Source organism: Eubalaena glacialis, chromosome 3 (genome assembly GCF_028564815.1).
Source record: "Eubalaena glacialis isolate mEubGla1 chromosome 3, mEubGla1.1.hap2.+ XY, whole genome shotgun sequence".
Taxonomy (NCBI): domain Eukaryota; kingdom Metazoa; phylum Chordata; class Mammalia; order Artiodactyla; family Balaenidae; genus Eubalaena; species Eubalaena glacialis.
In genome coordinates, this window is record NC_083718.1 from 99,606,880 (window position 1) to 99,627,553 (window position 20,674).

The following is a 20,674-nucleotide window of genomic DNA, read 5'->3' on the forward strand; positions in this document are numbered from 1 at the left end:
AATCGCAAGTAGTAGGTCCCCAGATTACCCATATCTTCTGCCTGACTTGACTACACATCAGAGGTTCCCGTGACCTTCTCCCCCTTGGGTTCAGTTACTTGCTAGAGGAGCTCACAGAACTCAGGGAAACATTTACTTATGCTTACCAGTTTATTACAGGATATTATAAAGGACACAGATGAACAGGCAGACAAAAAGATACGTAAGGGGAGGCCTGGGAGGGTCCTGAGCACAGGTGTCCTTGTGGAGTTAGGTGTTTCACTCTGCCAGTGTGTGGATGTGTTTGCTAACCAGAAGCTCCCTAAATCCTGTGCTATTGAGATTTTTATGGAGGCTTCTTCATGTAGCTATGCTCAATTATTAACTCCATTTTCAGTCCCTCTCCCCCTCTGGAGAGTTGGGGTGGGATGGCGGTGGGAAGGGGGCTGAAAATTCCAAGCTTCTAATCATGACTTGGTTTTTCTGGTGACCAGCCCTCATCCAGGAACCATCCAGGAGCCCACCCAGAGTTGCCTCATTAGAACAAAAGATGCCCTAGTGCTCTTATCACTTAGGAAATTACAAGGGCTTTAGGGGCTCTTGCCAGGAACAGGGAACAGAGACCAAGTTATATATTTTCTGTTATCTCACAGTGTTTTAAAAGGCAGAATCTGATTGTGTTTTCAGTAGTGGAAATCACAGACCTTCCCTTGAGTGCTCAGCCGTCAGTGTGACTCATATACCTCCAAATGTCAGCTTCCTTTCTGCAATTTCACTGTCTCTTAGTATACTCAAAACTGAATTCATGGGAGAGAAGTCTGCAAGGTGCTGATTGAAACAGCTGAGGCTGAGTCATCAGAGTATGAGAATAGGAATCAGTTGGTTGAAATACAGCCTCCTAGTTCTACTTTTTCAGTAGAAGATATGGGTGGGGAGTAGCTGAAATAGGTAGGCAGTCGCTCCCAAACATGTGTGCTTCATGTATCTTTATCTTCCGCTCTCAAGTAAAAATCCATTTTCCTTTTAGGCTTTCATCTCCATCCCTCTTTCCTCTAATTTTCTTATCTCTAGTTCCCTCTCCACATTTATTGAGGACCTTGGCACTTGTCAAATAGTCATTTTCTCTTTAAGTCCTAGGAAACTTCAGTATTTGTGCTGGTGACTCCTTTTTCTAGCGTCCGTGTTCCTTGCCTTCCTCAACACACCTGAGACTTTTATTCCGTTTTGCTTCAGCAGCCCACTCCCTCTCAGGATTGTATCATAGCTTGAAGCCACTCCTCATCTGAAGTCTTAAAAACCTGTATCCTACCTTCTGACCCTTCTTCCTCCAGATTCTACACTGTCTTGCTCCTATGGTACTTGCATTTTTTTTTTTTTATTATGATGTGTCAATGTAGGTTCATTCTTTTATTAATTAATTAATTAATTAATTAATTAATTTATTTTTGGCTGTGTTGGGTCTTCGTTTCTGTGCGAGGGCTTTCTCTAGTTGTGGCGAGCGGGGGCCACTCTTCATCGCGGTGCGCGGGCCTCTCACTGTCGCGGCCTCTCTTGTTGCGGAGCACAGGCTCCAGATGCGCAGGCTCAGTAGTTGTGGCTCACAGGCCTAGTTGCTCCGCAGCATGTGGGATCTTCCCAGACCAGGGCACGAACCCGTGTCCCCTGCATTGGCAGGCAGATTCTCAACCACTGCGCCACCAAGGAAGCCCGGTACTTGCATTTTGACTTACGGATCTCTGGCCCCTTCATTTCCACCAGTCCGTCAATCTCCTCTTGATCGATTCCTTCCACCACTCCTACTTACTTTCCCCCAATCCTGAACCATCCTCTCAGTTGTTCTCTTTGCCCCAGCATTTGAGCTATGAAACATTTCTAGAGAAAAATGAAACTATACAGGCCCAAGAATAACCAAGACATTCTCGGAGAACCATAAGGAGCTGGGGGCCTGCCCTATCAGAGATCAAAGAGTTGTTATAAGCTATAATTAAGACTTAGTGGTATTGCTACACAGATAGACAAGTTGACAAATGGAACATACCATCCCAGAAACAGACCCATCCATATTTGGGATTTGTCACATGAGAGAAGTAGCTTTGCAAATCCCTGGGAAAAGGAGAGACTATGCAATAAATGGTTCTGGTGCACCTGGTTATCCATGCAGACAGAAATACAGTTGGGTACCTGCCTCACGCCATGCACAGAAATCACAGACATAGAAAACAAACTTATGGTTACCAAACGGGAAAGGGAGGGTAGGAAGGATAAATTAGGGGTATGGGATTAACAGATAGAAACTACTATACATAAAATAGATAAGCAACAAGGATTTACTGTATAGCACAGGGAACTATATTCAGTATGTTATAATAACCTATAATGGAAAATAATCTGAAAAAATTATACATATAACTGAGTCACTTTGCTGTACATCTGAAACTAACACAATATTGTAAATCAACTGTACTTCAATTTAAAAAAAATCAAACTAAATGTGAAAGTTACACTGCAATACCTTTAGAGGAAAAAGAAGCAAATGTCTATATCTCAGTATAGGGAAGAATTTATTTTAAAAAAATACAGAAGTCAGTAACCATATATGAAAAGATTGTATTATAATTAAGAGCATCTATTCATGGACACTATAAATAAAATGAAAAGACAAAGAGAAGGTACTTGCTAATTTATAACTTGAAGGATTAAATCAACTATATAAAGAACTATACATATTTAAGAAAAAGACGCAACCCGTTAGAAAATGGGCAAAAGATATGAACAAGCATTTCACAAGGGGAAAAACATGAATAGCAGATGAATATGATGAGATGCTCAACTTTGTTAGTAAGTTGAAGAGAAACGCAATTTAAACCCCCAGTGAGACTATCTTATTTAAGAAGTTTGTCAACACTATGTGTTCTGTGGCTTTAAGCTGCAGAGTTTGGAATTCATTTATTCACTCAACAAATATTTGCTCTGCGCCAGGCACTGTTCTAGACACTTTGGTCATATCAGTGAATAAAATAAAAAATCCTTGCCTTGTGGAGGATGCTTGCATGCGTGTGTGGGGGATTGAGGGGTAGGGTCAGACAATAAACAATTGCATTGAAATAGAAAATAGTGATTAAAAAATAGAGCTATAAATATTTTAACCCAGAAGAATAGTGTCATAAACATCAGTAGTAACTAGGACTCTTATGCAAATATGGAATGTTAACACCTGTGTGCTGGGACAATTGAAAGTTTAAGTGTAATTTCATGTATGCAATCAAAGTTAAAAGTGGCACTGGAAAATATAATCATAAATATCTGAAAATAACATTTTATCTGACTGCCATCTTTATGCATCACTTTCACACAAGTCGTAGAATAAATATAAAATTCAGAGGAGACACCAAAACTGTTTTTTCAGATATATTCATTAATTCAATAAATAAATGAGCACTTTCTTTGTACTGCCCACTTTAGATGCTGGGTCTACAGTAGTGAACAAAACTGTCAAAATCCTGGGCAGTTTAAAGTTGCTTTTAGGAAAATAAACAGGTACAAATGACATTATTGCCAAGAACCTACTAAAATAAGCAAAAAGTTAATGAAAAATATCCAAGGCTACAATATGTTAATTTTAAATGTTGAAGATAAGGTACCAGGATTTCTTAAGACTCAGAAGGCCCAATCACCAAGTTTGATTTTATTTTTTACAATCATTGGTAATTTTCTTAGCTTAGAGAAAATTGGAGAAGGAAATTGATAGTGTATTTTGACTATATTCTGAAGTCACATCCAAATGTTACAATAGAACATTAAGAACTATCTTCTTGAGCCAGTGTAAGAAAAAATGGATCATAAATTCATTCATTGCTACCCCCCAATTTTATCTTCCAGCATTAGTGTTTGATAGCTCATTGACTTGGAGTTTGACAGAGCACCAAAAGTAGCCTTTAGTGAGACCTGTAATTTGGGGGTCTATTTTTATCTAAATGATTAAAACAGATCATCAAATGCTTGTTGCCATTTCCAAAAACCTTTTAAGAATATTAAGTTTGAAGAGAAACTGTCATTCTGCAACATGGCCAATAATGTTAGTTTTATTTATACATTTTATTTTGTTCTTTAATCAGCTTCTTTTTATTTTCAGCATCGATGCTGATGGGACGATGACAGTGGACTGGAATGAATGGAGAGACTACTTCTTATTTAACCCTGTTACAGACATTGAGGAAATTATCCGTTTCTGGAAACATTCTACTGTGAGTATGCTTTATGTATTAATTTATACTTATTTGGAGCTGTAAGCAATTGGTATGGTTATCATCCAAGAGCACTGTGTAACACTTATGGGCCATGGTACCCAAGTCTCAATAGCTCTTTAACTTGTAGAGTTCTACGTATTCTGTTAGGTGTATACTCAGAGTATATTAAAGCTTTTTTTTTTTTTTAAATTAATTAATTTAATTTTATTTATTTTTGGCTGTGTTGGGTCTTCGTTGCTGCGGGTGGGCTTTCTCTAGTTGCGGCGAGCGGGGGCTACTCTTTGTTGAGGTGCGTGGGCTTCTCGTTGCAGTGGCTTCTCTTGTTGTGGAGCACGGGCTCCAGGCATGCGGGCTTCAGTAGTTGTGGCATGCAGGCTCAGTAGTTGTGGCTCGTGGGCTCTAGAGCACAGGCTCAGTAGTTGTGGTGCATGGGCTTAGTTGCTCCGCAGCATGTGGGATCTTCCCAGACCAGGGATCGAACCCATGTCCCCTGCATTGGCAGGAGGATTCTTAACCACTGAGCCACCAGAGAAGTCCCTGGGCTTTTAATTTTTATAGATAATATATTGCCTAAATAATCTCAGTACCTCGTGGTTGATAATGACCAAAGATCCCTTCTGAAACTTGCTTGTTCAGTCAACCACTTACAATTATCTCTGGCTTAAGGCACCTATAATAATAATCATGGAAGGTTAAAAAATCTTTGGCTCATCTGCTTAGTATTGCACACCTATCCATCTGTATTCTTCTAAACTTTCAAATTTTAATTAAATTTCATTAATATCCTACTGAAATATCCTGGGGTAAATGAAATTCATTTCATTCTGCAATCTGTTCCTGAAAACAATGGGAACTCTTTGAGGGAATTTTTATTTTTCTAATGGGCTTGACTTCTATACGTATTCCTGGATTTCAGTACATTTTATATGCACTAAATGAAGCCTAGAGTTCACATTGTTACTAGTAACAATGCCTAAACTTACCTAGAGCATTGTAGAATTATTGGTGACTAATGCCTTTTCAACTATGAGTATAAAATAATACTATATTTGTAGTTCAGTTGCCTTGATAAATTTTATACTTATGTGAAGTCATATTTACATAATCAAATTCTTATTGTATCTTTGGAGATAGTAATAGTTGAGGCTACAATCATGTATCCATTTTATTGATAGTAAAATGAAGAAATAGAGGGTTAACTACTATAGCAAAGCTCCTTACCCTGACACTCTTACCTATAAAATCTTTTACACTAGAATCATTTAGATAATAAAGTTGTAAAAATATTATTATAGAATTTTGTTTCTGTCAAGCTATGTTTGTAACCTATAGTAATATTTAGAGAAGATTGGAAGGTAGATCATTTTAAACAATACCTCCCTGTAAGCTAAATTTTATATAGAATCTATTGCATGTTTTAAATGACAAGTCAGATTTATAAAAATATTTACAGACAGTCTATATAGGAAATGAGTTTAGGGGTACTCAAATTACAGTTTTAATTTAATTTTTATTTACATATTTAGAGCATATATCATGTTATAAATTATAATGTGGATGTAATTTTGAGATAAAGTGTGTATCTTTGAAGAACTGACAAATTATTTTCTTTCTGTAGCTAAGGATTCACTACCTCTGATCAAATGCTGCTCTTTCATTCTGATTTAGACCTAGAAGAGAAAAGTTATTCTGAATCTATTAAGAAAAAAGTTGTAATTGTTGGTTTTGTAAATTTGTAATTACTGTTAATTTTCATTTCTTGTGGACTGATACTGTACTTAATTTAGCGTGAATAGGCTACTTATAATTGCCTATATGCTCAGATTGGTTCAGTATAGTACTTTCTAAGGATTGAAGCTGATCTTAATTATAAAATAATACATAATTCTTCTTTCAAAGAAGCAAACCTTCTGGAATGATCTGTCTTTAATTGATGGAGCCTGGGGCTCTTTCTTCCATTTTAACAGGGTATTGACATAGGAGATAGTTTAACTATTCCAGATGAATTCACAGAAGATGAAAAGAAGTCGGGGCAGTGGTGGAGGCAGCTTTTGGCAGGAGGTGTTGCCGGTGCCATCTCTCGAACAAGCACTGCCCCTTTGGATCGTCTGAAAGTCATGATGCAGGTGAGCTTTGCGAATCTTCTGTCTAAGTTTGTCCAAAATATTCTGAAACAATGAGAAATATGGTGCTTTGAAAAAAGTTTAAAAATTTCACAGTGATAGTCATACCTTTAAAAAGAAATCTCTCAATTTTATTGCTATTAATCCTAAATTCAGTCCATGTTAAGTATTTCAGTGTTTGACCAAACCTTAAATTGTTGGTACATGTGTGTGACGAACTTTTAATCTTGACTTTCTGTGACTATTCAAATGTTTAATTAGAAAAGAAAATCTCTAGCCATTATTGTAGGGTTCTCCTTAAATTACTTATGTTTTCCTTATATTTTATGTTCTTTCTCAAAAGAGGGTTTTTCTGAAATCTAGAATCTTGGAACAAGGATGTAACTTAAAAAATTATTCTAAAGCTGAGGTTGGCAGGAAAGACCTGGGTTTATAAGCTGACTTTCCTATTTACTAGCAGTGTAGGCTTGGCTGGTCAGAGTGGAAAGAAAGAGGGAAAGGAAAGGATTAATATTTAGTTGGTGCTCATTATGGTAACCCATTTAATCCTCTAGTAACCCAGCATGGGGGGATTTTATCCTCATATTATCTGTGGGGAACACAAGGCTCAGAGAGTTAAATAACTTTTCCTTTACAACAAATTAGACAAGGAATGGAGTATTTCTGGCTCTAAAGCTCATGGTTCTCACACTGCATGAAACCCCTGAGGCCTCATTTTCCTTCATTCTAGAATGGGAATAGGAATATCTAACAAGGGTGGTTGTAAGAATTAAATAATGTAAGGTATGTGAAAATGCCTGGTAGGCTGGAACACCCTGCTAGAATATACTAGCTGCTTAAAAAAGGTTTTTAAAAGTTGTGTTGTTATACCTATGGTCAGCACTTTTTATATTTGCCCTTAGATTTCTGTACAAAATGATTTCTGACAATATTTTAAACTAGCATCCATTGAGAATATACCTACATCTCAAAATATGTTTAGGGGTAAAGATACTGCTTTAAAAAAAAAGGAGAGGGAATTGGCCTGTATGTTTTTCTTTAGGAACAATAGTAAATTGACTTTGAGAGAGCTTGAATAAGCATTCATCTTTTCCTTCGTCATATTTTATTGTGAAGTTTATTTAAAATAAAATGGATATATTTAGACTTTAGTTCCTGAAAGTTCAGGGGTTTCCCCAAACTACCTTCAGATTCATTAATTCACAGAACTCACTGGAAGCTTTTATACTCATGGTTATGGTTTATTACAGTGAAGGATATACATTAAAATCAGCCAAGGAAAGAAGAGCATAGGGCTTCCAGGGAAGTACCAAATGCAGAGTTTCTGTTGTTTTCTCCCCAGAGAGTCAGAATGTATTATTTCCTGACATTGGCGTGTGACAATATGCACAGAGTTGCACACCAACCAAGGAGGCTCACCTGACTCTTTGGTGTCCAAAGTTTTTATTGTGACTAGATCACATACTGCCCTCATGGCTGATCTTTAGTCTTCAGCCTCTCCCTTCCTCCCTTCTTGGTTTTTTTTTTTAATAGTAGTCACTCATTTTGTGTAAGCAGAAACAATCAGAAGAATAGCTGACTTCTTTAATTACTTTTGGTTTATTAGATTTAGTCAGTTTTATATAGAGGCAAGCATAATGTCTAGTTTATTTAAACAATTATCACATCGATAGTATGAGCCAGGTAATTCATCGATATTCACTGGGTTAGGCAGTTGGTACATGAGACTTCGAGATAAGCTGTAGAAGTTACAATTTTTATTTTTGGTGTCAGGCTGTGTGTATTCTATTCTCTATGGCTCTGATAAACATAACATCCAGATTGTTTTGAGTCCCATTTATATTTCATGTCAGTATTACTTCTCAGGGGGAGGGATAATATATTACATTCAGTATATTTTTCTAATTTTTCTTACACTGAACTTGCTCATGTTCCAAAGGGTGTTCCATAGCCTAATAAATAATAAGTTGGTTCATTTTATCTTATGAACGTTGTTCATAATTTTACTTTTGATCATGCCTTCTCTGTTTGCTTTCCCACACTGAGGGTTACGATTTTTCTTAGTTTTAGATTCAGAGTCAGGATTCTAAAATGATGGTAATAGTTCTTCCCATTATATATTTTCTCAACCTTTTATATTCTATTTTCAAATACATCTTCATGCAGTAATAAATAATACTGAAGAAAAGAGAGTGGATTGTATGGTTACTTTAGAAATAGTAATAATAACATCCCACCAGTATTTAATATCGTTTTGCTTTTGTTTTTAGGTCCATGGTTCAAAATCAGAGAAAATGAACATATATGGCGGCTTTCGACAGATGGTCAAAGAGGGAGGTATCCGCTCGCTTTGGAGAGGAAATGGTACAAATGTCATTAAAATTGCTCCTGAGACAGCTGTTAAGTTCTGGGCATATGAACAGGTAATAGTTATTACCTGTGGAATTTGTTAACAAAGGGGAGTGAATGAACTGATTCAATAACAATTATCATACAATGCTTTTTAGATTATTATTTTAATACATGATAATTTTCCACATATACTCTATGAGGAATTTCTCTTATAAGAGATTAGACTAGATAACCTCAGAGATCCCTCATGACTCAATTCTGGGATTCTGAATTTCATATTACTTAAAAAGACTTTTGTGTTCTTTTCTAAGTAGCTCTTAAAGGAAACGTAAGATTTTAGCTTATTCATTTTGAATTCAGAATAGAAGCTGCACACTCACATAAGTTTTTGTGAAAGTATCCCCACCCAGCATCTGGAAGGAAAACTTTTAAGTTGAAGTCCTTTGTGTAATTTGACATTGCTATAAAATTGAGTTGAATTTAGAGTGAAAGCTCCATGAAGGCAGGGGCTTGGCTTCTTCTCCATGCACTCCAGCATTTAGACAGAGCCTGGCGTGTGATAAGTGTGCTCAGTAAGTGTAGAATGAGTGAGTGAATGAGTAAATGAATGAATGCATTTTCCTCTGAATCAACTTCTCTGTTGACTTAGATCGTTTAGGATGCTTAGATATTAGGATGCTGCTTCAGCATAACTTGGTGTTAAGAGGAAATACAGTAGTGGATTTTAGAGTTTGGCTTCTCTTTGTCATTAGCAGAATTGTCTAGTTAAGCACGCACAAAATTATTCTTTCCACTATTTCTTCCATCATTGTTAACCATAGACGATAAGAACCTTGAAATTTAACCCCACCTTACATTTTGTATTATTTCAAATAGATTTTTGATAATTTTGGAGAACATTTTGTTCTTGAGCAACAGAATACTCTTGAGAAGATTACAAAGTCTAGTGGTGTTTTTTTCTTGGCTTAGGAAATAAGAGAAGCAAAGAAAACACTGAAGAAAATCTAGCCTCCATGACTTTAATTACAGTTTATCTTTGGGAAGTATATTTTCCTTCTGTGAATGTTTGAGGGTACATATCACGACTAGTAAGGGCTAGCATTTTAGATACCTGTAGGTTATTCTGATCACATACTTGGATTTTATGATAGGAAAACCAGACCCTAAAATAAATAAGTATTCAAGTATAAAACCATTATTCCATATGCAGGAAGTCAGTATTTTTGAAAGTCCGTATTATTGCAAGCAAATGTAGGTATTATACTTTATGCTACTTAGCAGATTCTTACCTTGAACACTACCAACAGGCATCCAGCCAGGCTCCTTTCTCAGGCCTCTTCCCAATATTTTAATTTCTGCATGCTAACTTTTCTTAGAGATCAAGAGAAAGCTCTCTGCACAGTGTGGTATAGTGTTCTTGTGGTCTCTGGGACCTATTATGCCTGTCCATTTTCTGCCCCCTGCTGAAGGTCCTTTCATCCCTCAGGGCTCTCTTAAGCCCAGCTTCCTATGAGAAGCATTTCCTAAGCATCCCAACCAAAACCGATGCCTCTCCTGCCTGGTTTCCTTAGAGTACTATTTTACAGAATATCCAATTTTCCACCGGATAATGGAAAACCCATTGTTTTTCCCAGTGAGTTGTAAACTACCTTGGGATAAATGTTATGCCATATATATTCTCAAATTTCCCAGAGTACCTAACTAGCTCACTTCTGTATTCAGGTAGGTCTTGTTCATTGAATAACTAATAGCTTAGAAAACGAAGAAAAGGATATTTTCAGCCTGGTACGTAGCTCTCTTAAACACATCAACATGGGATAAAGCTGTGGTCCATTTGGGTCCTCTTTGCCATAGCAGTTCAATTGTATCAGGAACAGGGTGGCAGTACGGTGTTGTGTTCTCATGGTTTCAGCTGCCATCTGCATTCTAACTGCTTTCCATTCTAACATTTTTCTCTTCATCTCTATACCTGCACATCCACCTGAGCACTGCATATCTGTGCATCTCCGCTTACATATCCCAGGGGTACTTTACAGTCATCCCTCCCCCACCCCCCACTCCAGTGACACACACACACACCATTCCTCTTCCTATAGGTCATATGGTGGTGAACATCTTTCAAGACTTTGCTCGGGAGTTATTTCCTCCAGGACACCTTCCCTTTGTTTCCCTCTGTTAGCACTCTCACACTGAATTCTGATGATCTCAGTACTTATCTCTCTTCTTAAGGAGACTGTGAGCTTCCTTAGGCAGGATCTGTTTTCAGGTGTGTGTTCCCAGCACCTTGCCCAGTGCCAGTAAATCCTCATTGAAGGAGCATGAGTCTTTCTTTTTTTTTTTTTAAACTTTGGGTTTTATTTATGGCTGTGTTGGGTCTTCGTTTCTGTGCGAGGGCTTTCTCTAGTTGCGGCAAGCGGGGGCCACTCTTCATCGTGGTGCGCGGGCCTCTCACTATCGCGGCCTCTCTTGTTGCGGAGCACAGGCTCCAGACACGCAGGCTCAGTAGTTGTGGCTCACGGGCCTAGTTGCTCCGTGGCATGTGGGATCTTCCCAGACCAGGGCTCGAACCCGTGTCCCCTGCATTGGCAGGCAGATTCTCAACCACTGCGCCACCAGGGAAGCCCCTGAGCATGAGTCTTAAGTCCATTAAGATGAAGGGGAAGATGGGTATTTGAGCAGAAGCAGCAGCCTGTGGACAGAAATGTTGGCACAGGAGAGCATCACTCACTAAGGAAGCTGAAGGTGGTTCACTAGGCTTAAGTGGAGTGGAGTGTGTGTCCGGGAAGATGATGATGAAAGCAGGCTGGACAGATAGGAGCCAAATGTGATAGGAGTCTAGATTTTATCCTGAATGTGGTGAGGGGGTTATTGAAGCATCTTATGTAGGGAAGTGGAATAAGTATATTTACATTTAAGAAAGATCAATGTGGAAAAAGAGTGGAGAGGTATTGGAAGAGAGTGAGGCTGTACTTGAGGCAGGGAGACTATTTAAGGAAATATTTCAGGAATTCAGGTAAGAAATGATGAGTACCAGTATAAGGAGATGGCTGTAGTGATTGAAGAAAAACTGAAATGAACTGAAAACTATTTTGGGAAATAGAAACAACAGAACTCACTGAGTGAATGTAGAGGTGGGAAAGAGGAATCAAGGGTGATACTCTGGTTTCTAACTTGAGCAACTAAGTATGTAGAGAATACAATAAGGGGAACAAGAGGAACTGATTTTGAGGTAAAACGACAGGTTGCATTTTGGACATGCTGGGTTTGAGCTATTTCTGTAACACGTACAAGGAGCTGTCCAGTAGGACAGGGAGGTTGTGATTGAGGTGAAGCCTTTGGAATGGAGCCCACAGGAAGGCTGATAGAATGAGAACAGTTCTGGGGATATGCCCAGGGATAAGTAGGAGAAACTTGTAAAGGAGACTGAGAAGGAGCAGCCAAAGAGACAGGAGGAAATCCAGAGAAAGCGATGGCCCAGAAGTCAGAGGAAGGAGAGGGTTTCATGAAGGGTCAAATACTGCAGGGTACTAAATACAATAAAAAGCTTATCTTTCAGAATTTACCAGCTCCGAGATAGGAAAGCTTGGTATAAGTGTTTCAGTGAAGTAATGAGATGAGAAACCAATTGAAATGAGCTAAAGTGAACAGGAGGTGAAGAAAACTGGACAGTAGACACCTTTGTCAGGAGCTTGACTTCAGTGAAGGGAAGGAGAAGAGAAGAGGGAGAGAGTGATAGGTTAGAAGGATGTTGGGTTTTGATAAGTTTTATTTTAATGACATGCCTGTGGCTGAAGGAAGCATGTCAATACAAAGAAGGAGGTTAAAAAATATAAGTGAGAGAGACTGACGACAAGTGCAGCAGGTATTCAGAGGAAGTATGTGTGTGGAGTAGGGAGTGGGGGTGGAGGGGCTGGGGGAGAAATGGGTACTAACCAGCCTGCTGGCAGGATTAGCCTTTGACTGTGTGGAGGACTCTTCTCATGTCAGCTCGGGAAGAAAAAGATATAAGTGGATGCGGGTGATTTTGTGGGAAGTGGGCAGGAATACCAAGATATCCTTGCCTGGTGGCCTCTCTGTTCTTCCTTGAGTTCCCAAGAAAGGACTTTTTTTGAGAATGAGGGAGGAAGTGGTAATGGAAGCTGGAAGAGAATGGAGAAGGTTGAAATAGGTATTCTAACAAATGGAGAGAGAGTTGAGATAGATAGGATGGATGGAAAGAAAGAAAAAGAAAGAAACAAACAAAATTGAAAGAAAGGAAAGGAGGGAGGAAGGAAGGAAGAGAAGGAAAGAAAAGAAAAGAAAAAAGAAAAGAAGGAAGGAAGAAAGAAAGAAAGGAAGGAAGAAAATTGAAATCCTGAAAAGGATTTCAGGCTGGCTTTGAGAGCCCAGCTAAGTCATCTTTGAGAAAGTCAAATTCTGTGGCCTTGAGCAAGCCACTTAAAGTCTCTGTGACTGTTACCTCCTTTCTGGGGTAGGAATTAAGCTTGGTGACATAGTGTTAAGCACCTGTCCCTTTGCCTAACCCTGTACAGGCTCTGTATCCTCAACTCTTCCCTTTGTGCATTGTATGTTCTGGGATGCAGGAGCCCCAAACCCCTACACTTTAAATATTTATTCACCAATCACTAAAGAGTACTTTTGATAGGTGCTTTTGGGATGGGGGTCCACGATGTAAACGATGTCTCCGAGGTTCCTGTTCATATGCAGGAAGGTTTTCAATAAATTATATTTAATGATTGTGATAATCTGATATGCAGGAAAATTAATAGGGCCTACGCAGAAGGGAGTTTTGGTTAACATTCTGGTGCAGTTCAGGAAATAGAGCCTGTGGAAACATTGATCTTTGGGGGTAAGTGGATATCTGCTATTTGGGGAACTTTGTGAAATTATAATATATTTAATTTTTATCATGAGCAGAGAAACACAGTTTTACTAGGAGAAAGTATTCCTGTGTTTTTGCATTGGGCTCTTTGGATCCCAAGGAACAGAGACTGGCTGGCTCAGGGAAGCAGGCTGGAGGTGGGGGTCGCTGTGGAGGTGCCTGCGGCATTAAGGGGAGGAGCCTCAGGAAGTGCAGAAAGTGGAACCTCACTGACCAGTCCCTTCTCCATGTGTCTGCTTCTCTTTTGCTTTATCCATTTCTCCCTCAGGTGTCAGTGCCTAATTACACCTGTAGACCCACCTCACATTTCTAGGAGAAGGAATCTGGTTCGCCTGGCTTATAACCACAGTCTGTGTTCGGACAGAGATTTTCTCTCCAAGTTGTAGAAGGATAATATTGAATATATTAGTAATAATAATAACAACAACAACAACAATAACATTTATTGAACATTTGCCATTTGCCCAGCACTGTGCTGTGTTACATGTATTATCTTATCGAATTCTTTCAACAACCCCATGAAACTGGGGTTATCACAGATGAGGAAACTGCATGTGGACATGTTCATAAACTTGCTCAGGGCCACATAGACCTAGGGTTCAAGCCCAGGTCTGCCTGACTGTGGAGCCCATGATGTTAACATCCTGCCCTATCGCTATTTCGGCTGCATTTGTGCCAGATTTCCCCATTTGGCCAGATTAGCCATGTCGGTTGCTTTAGTACTGGTGGGCCAGGCAGGCTCTGGGGTCGACATGTTAGTATAGTTGAATGTATTACCTACAAAAACTGTTTTTCTAAGTTGTTTTGTTAATATTTGTCACTTATTTATTAGTTTTACTTATACTGGTGAAAATAAACTCATCTTAAAAAAAGGAAAACTATGGGGAAAATATCTAAAAACTGTGAACACTTTATTAACCTGTGCATCTGAGGAAGCATGTTGTTATGAATCTGTTTTAGCAAAGGAGCTACCGGGTCCCCTCTGTGGACCATCTGTGTTTTGTGGAATTCTAACTTGAAAATCACTGTCCAGTAAACTGAATGTATTAGCATTCAAACCTTGCTTTTCTGTTAGATATTGTTAATGCAGTGTGTGCATTTTGAGAAACATCATATTGTCAATTGATTTCTAGGAGCTGATTTGTATTTTTGTATTGTCTTAGCTTGGCTTGCCATAACAAAATACCATACGCTGGGTTGTTTAAACAAAAGAAGTTTATTTCTCACAGTTCTAGAGCTGGGAAGTCTGTCATCATGGTGCTGACCAATTCGGTTTCCGGTGAGGGCTCTCTCCCTGGCTTGCAGATGGCCACCCTCTCACTGTGTAGTCACATGGCCTTTCCTTGGTGCATACAAGTTGGGGGGAGAGAGAGAGAGGGGTGAGGGGTAGGGAAGGAAGGAGGGAGAGAGTGAGCATGTGTGTGAAAGAAAGAGAGAAAGAGAGAGGGGCCCCACCTCATGATCAAACCATAATTACCTCCCAAAGGCCCCAGTTCCAAATACTATCGCATTGGAGGTTACAGTTTCAACATATGAATTTGTCGGGGGGGTGGGGGAAGAACACAGTTCATTCTGTAGCAGGTATTAATGTGCATTTAAAACTTTATTTACACAGTACAAGAAGTTGCTTACTGAGGAAGGACAAAAAGTAGGAACCTTTGAGAGATTCGTTTCTGGTTCCATGGCTGGAGCAACTGCACAGACATTTATTTATCCTTTGGAGGTAAGTACCATTGTGAAGTCTGATTGCATTAATGGTGTTTGTATTATTATCTATTGCTGTGTAACAAGTTATCCCAAGATTAACAGTTTAAAACAACAAGTATTTATAATCTCGTGGTTTCTGTGGGTCAGGAATCTGGATGTAGCTTAGCTGGGTTCCTCTGGCTCATGGTTTCTCACAGCCTATGGCAGGGTGTCAGCCAGGGCTGCAGTCACTGCAAGGTTCAACTGGGGATGGATCTGTTTTCAAGCTTATTCACATGTTTGTTGCCAGGTTTCCCTGGCTATTGGTTGAAGATATCAGTTCCTTATTACAGGGTCCTCTCCATAGGATGCTTGAGTATCCTCACAACATGGTAGCTGGTTTTTCCAAATCAGTTATCAAAGAGAGCACCCAAGATAGAAGCTGCAATCTTTGGTCACATCTGCTCTATTCTGTTGGTCACAAAGACCGCCCCTGGTAGAGTGTGGAAGGGGACTACACATGGTGTGAATACCAGGAGGCAGGGATAGTTGGGGGCCATCTTGGAGGCTGGCTCCCATAGTGTTGATAAGAATTATAACACCCGTTCCTCTCCAAAGAGTTTCTGTACCATAAAGTTTGTAATGGAACCTTAGAATTTGATTAAGTGATGGTAATCCTAACTGGACATCCTTTTATTAGAGCATAGGTTAGCAGACCATGGACCTGTGGACTGTTTTGTACAACCCTTGAGCTAAGAATGGTTTTTATATTTTTACCTTTTTAAGGTGGTTTAAAAACAACAACAACAAAAAAAACAAAAGCAAAGAATATGCAACAGAGACCTGGTATTTCAGTCCTGCAAAGACTAAAATATTTACTTTATAGAAAAAGTTTGCCAACTCCTGCTTTAGAGCAAGAATAATATTGTTGATGTGGATATCTTTATTGATATGACAAAGCATTTTTCAATAACTGGTAAGACTTAAGAAATACTGTTAGTTTTCACCTTTGTGGTATGCATATTAATACAGCTTTCCTTGAAGGCATCTTAATATGATTGTTCATATTACTCCACACACCCCTCAAAAAATATCCTAATTCAATACCTAGGCTTCCTCTTATATCCTCCATCTCAGTTAATAGCATCACCTTCCCCCTTCTCTGCTGGCCCCATCCCGAGTTCCAAGCTAGAAACACTGGGATCATCCTTTACGCTACCATTTCCCCCACCCTCCATATCTAATTCGTCACAATTTTGTTAAGATGTCAATATATTATCTTCTCTCTACTTCCTCTGCCACTGCCCTAATTCAGACCATCTTTACAGCAAAAGGGGTCTTCTTGGCTCTGGTCTTAGGCCCTTAAGAGAGATAATATGTGAGAGAGAACACATCAACAAACTGGGCAGTCATTTGAGTGACAATATAGGCTAGATATTTGTTCTTTGTAAAGTTACTTCTTTTGAATTCTGTGATGATAGCATTGATGTGAATAATAATATTCGTTATATTCTTTCATAACCAGGTTCTGAAAACCAGGCTGGCTGTAGGCAAAACTGGACAATACTCTGGGATGTTTGATTGTGCCAAGAAGATTTTGAAACATGAAGAAATGGGAGCTTTTTACAAAGGTTACGTTCCCAATTTATTAGGCATCATACCTTATGCAGGTATAGATCTTGCTGTGTATGAGGTGAGTTTGTAGCAATCTTTTGAATCTGAAAATGTAGTTAAATAGTTCTCATTGTTAGAATTTGGCTTTATATAGAGAGGTACATATGTACCAGGAAACAGTTTGTAACCAAAAGTAGATTCAAGGGTGTGTTCTTTGATCTTTCTTTTCAAGTTCCTTGAATATGAGACCCCATATGCCTGTGGTCAGTTTTGTATTAGATTTCCCTGTTAATTATTTTTATTAATGAAGAGAATACTCTCACATTCAGATATAGTTGTTCACTTCTCTAGCACCATATACACAAATAAAATCAAAATAGATTAAAGGCCTAAATGTATGACTGGATACTATAAAACTCCTAGAGGAAAACATAAGCAGAACACTCTTTGACATAAATCACAGCAGTATTTTTTTGGATCTGTTTCCGAGAGTAATGGAAATAAAAACAAAAATAAACAAGTGGGACCTAATTAAACTTAAAATCTTTAGCACAACAAAGGAAACCATAAACAAAACAAAAAGACAACCTACGGACTGGGATAAAATATTTGCAAACGATGCTACCAACAAGGGATTAATTTCCAAAATACACAAATAGCTTAATATCAAAAGAACAACCCAATCAAAAAATGGGAAGAAGACCTAAATAGACATTTCTCCAAAGAAGACATACAGATGGCCAACAGGCACATGAAAAGATGCTCGATATCGCTAACTACTAGAGAAATGCACATCAAAATTATAATGACGTATCACCTCACACAGTCAGAATGGCCATCATTAAAAAGTCTACAAATAATAATTGCTGTGGAGAAAAGGAATAATAATGGTGTGGAGAAAAGGGAACCCTTCTGCACTGTTGGTGGGAATGTAAATTGGCACAGCCACTATGGAGAACAGTAGTGAGGTTCCTTGCCAAATTAAAATAGAACTGCCGTATGATCCAGAAATCCCACTCCTGGGCGTATATCTGGAGCAAACTCTAATTTGAAAAGATACATGCACCCCAGTGTTCATAGCAGCACTGTTTGCAATAGCTAAGACATGGAAGTTAACCTAAGTGTCCATCAACAGATGAATGGGTAAAGAAGATGTATTTATACACAATGGAATATCACTCAGCCATAAAAAAGAATGAAATAATGCTATTTGCAGCAACATGGATAGAACTAGAGATTATCATATTATGTGAAAGACAGAAAGACAAATATCATATGATATCATTTATATGTGGAACCTAAAAAAATGATATAAATGAACTTATTTACAAAACAGAAATAGACTCACAGACATAGAAAACAAACTTATAGTTGCCAGAGGGGATAGTGGGAGTGGGAGGGATAAATTAGGAGTTTGGGGTTAACATATACATACCACTATGTATAAAATAGTTAACAACAAGGACCTACTGTATAGCACAGGGAACTATATTCAATGTCTTGTAATAACCTATAATGGAAAAGAATCTGAAAACAAGAATGTATAACTGAATCACTTTGCTGTATACCTGAAGCTAATAAAACATTGTAAATTAACTGTACTTCAATTAAAAAAAAAAGGTTATTACAGATACAGTTGTTCAGCTTAGCAGATGATATTAGGGATTTTTTTGAGGAGAGAGAAGTAAGCAAAAATGGCACATTTTCTTTGGTTTGTTAAAATTTAACATTGATAAAACCAAGAGACTGATGTAGGTAGTACAGATTCATTCCTTGTACTTGTCAACCTGAAGAAACCTAGGAGGCAATAATCAAACACAGCGCATTTATTTGGGATCAAAGAATTGCAATTCGGTACACACAGATTTGGGTATCAATCTGATACAGTGTCTGCTAGGGAGTAAAAGTCAGGGGTTTTTAATGGCAAAGAAGGGAGGTTTGCATTACAAAGAATTTTAGTTGGAGCTGAAGGCAGAACCTGGTTGGCTAAACATGATTGATTGCTAAGGCTATCATTAGAGGGAGGTAAGAGTTCATTACTGTGAAAAGTTGCAGGTGTTCTTGGAGAGTCCTTGGACTATGTGTGGTGTGGCCCAGTTCGTACGTTTATGGTTCCACCTGTGAGACAGGCATAAGGTCCACCTCTTGAATGGCCTTCCAGCTTCATTTTAAAACCCCTTGACATAAGTAACTCCATCTTATGTCACATATCCCCCTTTTGATCAAGATCATTCTCTAAAAGCATTGCCAATCAACTTACAGATTTGCTTTGTCTCACATTGCTGGGATGGACCTGTCCCAGAAAGTCATGTCCCATATCGGGGGGAATTTTTAATTTCCAGTGGTTATTTCAAGGAGTCAGTGTCATAGCGTTAGACCATTGGGCAACAGGGAGGCACAGGAAATGACTCGTAGGAGATTTGGTGGCTTGTAAGGCAGTTGTCCTTGTGGCCTGATTAGCCAAGTTATTTCTTTTGGTTTCATCTGAATTTAATTTTGGATGCCCAGGTACCCTAATGATGGCTAGGACAGATGGAAGTTGGATCGATTCCAACAATTTATTGACCCAATTTTCATTCTTAATCTGGCTTCCCCCTGAGGTTAAGAATCCTCTTGGTTTCTAAAGCATGCCAAAGTCATCAACTACCCTAAAGGCAAAGTGACAATCTGTATAGGTATTCACAGTTTTACCTTCTGCTAGGGTGCAATCTCTAGTTAAACCGTGGAGTTCTGCCTGCTGGGCTGAAGTAGCGGTCAGCAGTGGAGCTGCCTCAGTTACTTCAAAGGAGCAGATGATTGCATACCCAGTACAATAGTTTCCTTTGCCACTTTTCAAACAAGAACCATCAGTAAGCCATGAAATCTCAATGTTAGCAACAGGGGTTTCTTGTAAGTCAGCTCTAAGGGTTAATAACTGATCAGTCAGGGTCAGACAGTCACGAGGAGTTTTGTCATTAAGTAAAGGGAGAAGGGTTGCAGGGTTGAAGTTGTTGTAGCAGGAAAGGGTTATGTGAGAAGTTAGTAATGATATTTCATGTGGGGTAAGACAGCTTGCAGAAAGGTGTTGAGTGTGATGAGAATTGTGCAAGCCTCCTACCACATGGGGGAACACAGATGGTGAGTGGAGAGCCCATAACTATTTCCTCAGTTGATGCTGTAAGGGCTGTTGCTGCTGAAATAGCTCTCATGCTGGAGGAAGGCCTCTGACTACAGGTCTGATTGTTGAGTGTAATATCCAAGGGGTTGGTGTTGACCTCTGTGCCTTTGAGTAAGCGCTCCTAAGCCATTTCTCTTCTTTCGTACATGAAGTGGAAAAGGGGAAGCTAATAATTAGTATGTCCTAAAGCAGGGGACTGCAAAGTCCACTTTTCAGGTTCTGGAGCCCTAAAGACGTTTTCTTCCCACTCTAAAGGATCTGGTCTTTAAGCTTTGAGAGGCTGGGCCACTAAAAAATTAAGTGTCCAGTTTCTGTAGTATCCAGTCAGCCCGAAATATCTTTAAAGTTGTCTTTTGGTCTGTGGCTATGGGAAATTTAAGACACTTTGAATCCTATTAGGGTCTTAAAGGAGTCCTTAATCCGAGATCAAGAGTCCTAGGTATTTGACCTGTGTTTGAACAAGTTGTAATTTCTCTTTAGAAACCTTTATGACCTGTAGTTGCTAACAGCTTGGGGAGATGGACGCTATCTTGCTCACTTGCCCCGTTGGAAGAGGAGCAAAGAAGGTCATCAACCTATTGAAAAGGATGGACACTTACAGAAAAATGACACCTGCTAAATCTGCTTTTAGGAT

The 20,674-nt window shown here is 38.9% G+C and overlaps 1 protein-coding gene across 1 annotated transcript in view; it reads left to right on the forward strand.

Annotated features, from left to right (window-relative positions):
* Positions 1-20,674, forward strand: part of LOC133088355 (mitochondrial adenyl nucleotide antiporter SLC25A24) — a 43,710-nt gene that overhangs the window by 16,803 nt on the left and 6,233 nt on the right. Inside the window, exons 4-8 of the mRNA XM_061186241.1 lie at positions 4,112-4,223; positions 6,194-6,352; positions 8,620-8,772; positions 15,199-15,306; positions 16,795-16,962. Coding sequence (XP_061042224.1) covers positions 4,112-4,223; positions 6,194-6,352; positions 8,620-8,772; positions 15,199-15,306; positions 16,795-16,962 — 700 coding nt within the window. The remainder of the gene's footprint in view (positions 1-4,111; positions 4,224-6,193; positions 6,353-8,619; positions 8,773-15,198; positions 15,307-16,794; positions 16,963-20,674) is intronic.